This window comes from Phalangium opilio, unplaced genomic scaffold, assembly GCF_054372755.1.
Source record: "Phalangium opilio isolate 3A_F unplaced genomic scaffold, DU_Popi_V2 ptg000500l_1, whole genome shotgun sequence".
NCBI lineage: Eukaryota > Metazoa > Arthropoda > Arachnida > Opiliones > Phalangiidae > Phalangium > Phalangium opilio.
This window is the reverse complement of record NW_028324238.1, coordinates 258474-262301: the sequence shown is the minus strand read 5'-3', so window position 1 is coordinate 262301 and position 3828 is coordinate 258474. Positions and strand designations below refer to the sequence as shown.

The window sequence follows — 3828 nt, the reverse complement described above, 5'->3', positions numbered from 1 at the left end:
GCCACGTTGATGTCGTGAAATTGTTACTGGAAGGCGGCGCTAATTACGATTTAAAGAATGAGAAGGGTGAATCCCCAATACACTTAGCCGCTTATGGGGGCCACGTTGATGTCGTGAAATTGTTACTGGAAGGCGGCGCTAATAATGATTTAAAGAATGAGAAGGGTGAATCCCCAATACACTTAGCCGCTTATGGGGGCCACGTTGATGTCGTGAAGTTGTTACTGGAAGGCGGCGCTAATTACGATTTAAAGAATGAGAAGGGTGAATCCCCAATACACTTAGCCGCTAAAAAGGGCCACGTTGATGTCGTAAAATTGTTACTGGAACGCGGCGCTAATTTCGTTTTAAAGAGTGGCAGGGGTGAAACGCCAATGCACCTCCTGCTCTTTGGGGCCACGTTGAAGTCGTGAAATTGTTAATAGATCGCGGCGCTAAACACGATTTAGAGAATAGCAGTGGTGAAACGCCAATGCACATTGCCGCTTATTGGGGCTCCGTTGACGTCGTGAAATTGTTACTAGAACGCGGCGCTAATTACGATTTAAAGAGTAAACATGATGAATCGCCAATGCACTTAGCCGCTTTTGGGGGCCGCGTTGATGTCGTGAAATTGTTAGTAGGACGCGGTGCTAATTACGATTTAAAGAATGAGAAGGGTGAATCGCCAATGCACCGTGCCGCTCTTTGGGGCCAAGTTGATGTCGTGAAATTGTTACTGGAACGCGGCGCTAAACACGATTTAGAGAATAACAGTGGTGAAACGCCAATTCACCATGCCGCTTTAGGGGGCTCCGTTGACGTCGTGAAATTGTTACTAGAGCGCGGCGCTAATTACGATTTAAAGAGTAAACATGATGAATCGCCAATGCACTTAGCCGCTTTTGGGGGCCGCGTTGATGTCGTGAAATTGTTAGTAGGACGCGGTGCTAATTACGATTTAAAGAATGAGAAGGGTGAATCGCCAATGCACCGTGCCGCTCTTTGGGGCCAAGTTGATGTCGTGAAATTGTTACTGGAACGCGGCGCTAAACACGATTTAGAGAATAACAGCGGTGAAACGCCAATGCCCCATGCCGCTTTAGAGGGCTCCGTTGATGCCGTGAAATTGTTAATAAAACACGGCGCTAATTACGATTTAAAGAATAAAGACGGTGAAACGCCAATGCACATTGCCGCTTATTGGGGCTTCGTTGATGTCGTGAAATTGTTACTAGAACGCGACGCTAATCCCCAGTTAAAAAATGAAGACGGAGAAACGCCATTAGACATAGCTCATCGACATAAACAAGAAGATGTAGTGGAACTGCTTAGTGGGTATAATGATGGTTTAAAAAATGGAACTAGTGTCGGATTAACACCCTCGGGGGTCCCTGCCGACTCTAGTCAGGAGGAGTAACCTGACTCTAATTAATAATTCAAAATAACTTTAGTTATTTTCAAAATTTCAATTAAAAATATAAATGGGGCAGTGCGAGTATAGTGATTTTTACCTCTCCGAGTGACGATGACGTCACGGAGAGGTATTACACCGGCCGTGTCTGTGTGTCTGTGTGTCTGTCTGTCAGACCCCACGTGACCGCGTTCGCAGTTTGCGTATCGGAGCAAACGTGTTCCCAATTTCCGGACTGCATTGACAGTTCACGGAAATTTGGGTTTGTCGCCTCTGGCTATTCTACTTGAATTCCAACACCACCAGCTTTGGTTTTCGTCCACTCAACATGGACACTAGTCTGTACTTGCTAGTTTCCAAGCACCACCATCTGCTGTTCTTCGTCTTTCGTCTATACCACATAGACACCAATCTGCAACATTGGCTTCAAACACCATCATCTACTGGTCTTTCGTCTATACCACATAGACACCAATCTGCAACATTGGCTTCTAACACCACCATCTACTGGACTTTCGTCTATACCACATAGACACCAATCTGCAACATTGGCTTCAAACACCACCGTCTACTGGTCTTTCGTCTATACCACATAGACACCAATCTGTAACTTTGGCTTCTACTCCATCATCGTCGTTAGGCTTAAGATGTACGCGGCGAGCGGCTAGGGTTACGAGAAACGTCTAGCCTCCCAATGGCAGGGCTTCCACCATCGTTTCACGCGAATGCGTTTTTATCTATTATTGGTTTCAAGATATACGCGGCGATCGGCTAGGGTTACGAGAAACGTCTAGCCTCGCAATGGCAGGGCTTCCACCATCGGTTCACGCGAATGCGTTTTTATCTATTATTATAATGGAAACGAATCGTATATATATCCCAAAATTTGAAAAAAGCGGGCAAGAGGGGTACCCTTCACTTTAAACGTCAATATTAGCAAAGTTTCGAAAGATAATAGGAACAACTTTATTTTAAACGATTTAACTATTTTTAAAGTTATTTACTGGCGATTAAAATAATTCAAAATAGTTATATTTATTTAAATATTAAAGATAAACCCAAGTACCGAAGTCGTTAAATCATTGCCTCCTATATCTATCAAGGCCCGTGCATTGCGTTATATTTCCTACATTGTCTCTTATATCTATTTAGGCCCGTGCATTGCGTTATATTTCCTACATTGCCTCCTGTATCTATCAAGGCCCACGCATTGTGATATATTTCCTTCATTGTCTCCTATATCCAACAAGGCCAGTGCATTGCGATATATTTTTGAGAACAACAACCAAAATGGGAAGCTCCTCTCAGAACCATAATAATTTGTTTTCTCTGTTATATGAAATGAAAATATGGATAATATTTTCGGCAATTCGATTTGAAGGGCTCTTTCTGATGTATCATTCTCTCAGCACTGTTCATAATGGACAGGAACGTAGAGATTCGAGACACTAGGAATTACGATTGTGTTTCAAATACTCTGTAATGAGGGCTTAAAGGCTTGGAGTGAGTCGAAAGATAAATACACATCCTAGTTTTTAGTTGTACCATGCGTACCACAATGTTGCCAGGCGTTTATTGAAGGATGCTTGGGTACTAGTACAGACTCTTACGTCTACCAAGTTTCCTAGCATCCAACATTAAATAGGATTCATAAAAGCCAGTGTTAAGCGCATGTCAAGGGTCAAGTCGTTAAATATATCGACGCAGTTAAATAGCTGATGGCATTATTTTATCCACTTTCTCATTACGTTTCGAGAGGAAGTTCAACTTTGGCACGGACGACAGATGGCGCTCATAACATTCTACCCCCAAAAATCGCTGTTGTCTGCTCATTTTCCCCTTCCGCGTTTTTTCGTTATAAACTTATGATTTAACGAACTGTTAAGATAAAATTTCATATTTCCTAAGACAGATAAGCTTCTACTCCTTTCATCTTACTCCCAGTTAGATTTAACCTTGTTAAAACATAATCAGATGAATTTGAGCTTCAATGTCGTAAACTCCTGTTCATACAGTTACCTAGGAGTGATAGAGACATTTTTAACGATGCCTAGAGATGATAAACTTAAGCGAAATTGTTTTACGTTTGAATAAAAATACCGCTTCCAGTAGTGGGTTTATAGTACTCCTTGTTTGTGTAAGATTAGTGTAGCTGTAGAGCGTAATCATGGTAAACGCTTAAAAATATATATATTTTCAATAAAAACACCGCTTCCACTAGTGGATTTATACTCCTTGTTTGTGTAAGATTAGTGTAGGTGTAGAGAGTAATCATTATAAACGCTTAAAAATATATTTTCAAAAATGAAGAATATAGAACATTTATTTTGTATCAAAAAATATTTTGGTGCTAAGATAGCTTTAGAAAAATCCAAACGGCTAGGTATTGGTAAAAAAGACATGTGTAAGCTATTTGTAGATGAGATAATGTTTTA

The 3828-nt window shown here is 41.3% G+C and overlaps 1 protein-coding gene across 4 annotated transcripts in view; it reads left to right on the top strand.

Annotated features, from left to right (window-relative positions):
• Positions 1–2881, top strand: part of LOC149591742 (uncharacterized) — a 141166-nt gene extending 138285 nt beyond the window's left edge. For 2 of the 4 annotated variants that reach the window (XM_089861708.1, XM_089861706.1), the window contains one exon: positions 2803–2881. Coding sequence is in view for 1 of the 4 variants with exons in the window: in XM_089861706.1 (XP_089717832.1) it covers positions 2803–2814 (12 nt within the window). In the remaining 3 variants the exon portion in view is untranslated. The other 2 variants (XM_089861709.1, XM_089861710.1) reach the window with 2 other exon arrangements.
• Positions 2882–3828: the final 947 nt, after the last annotated feature.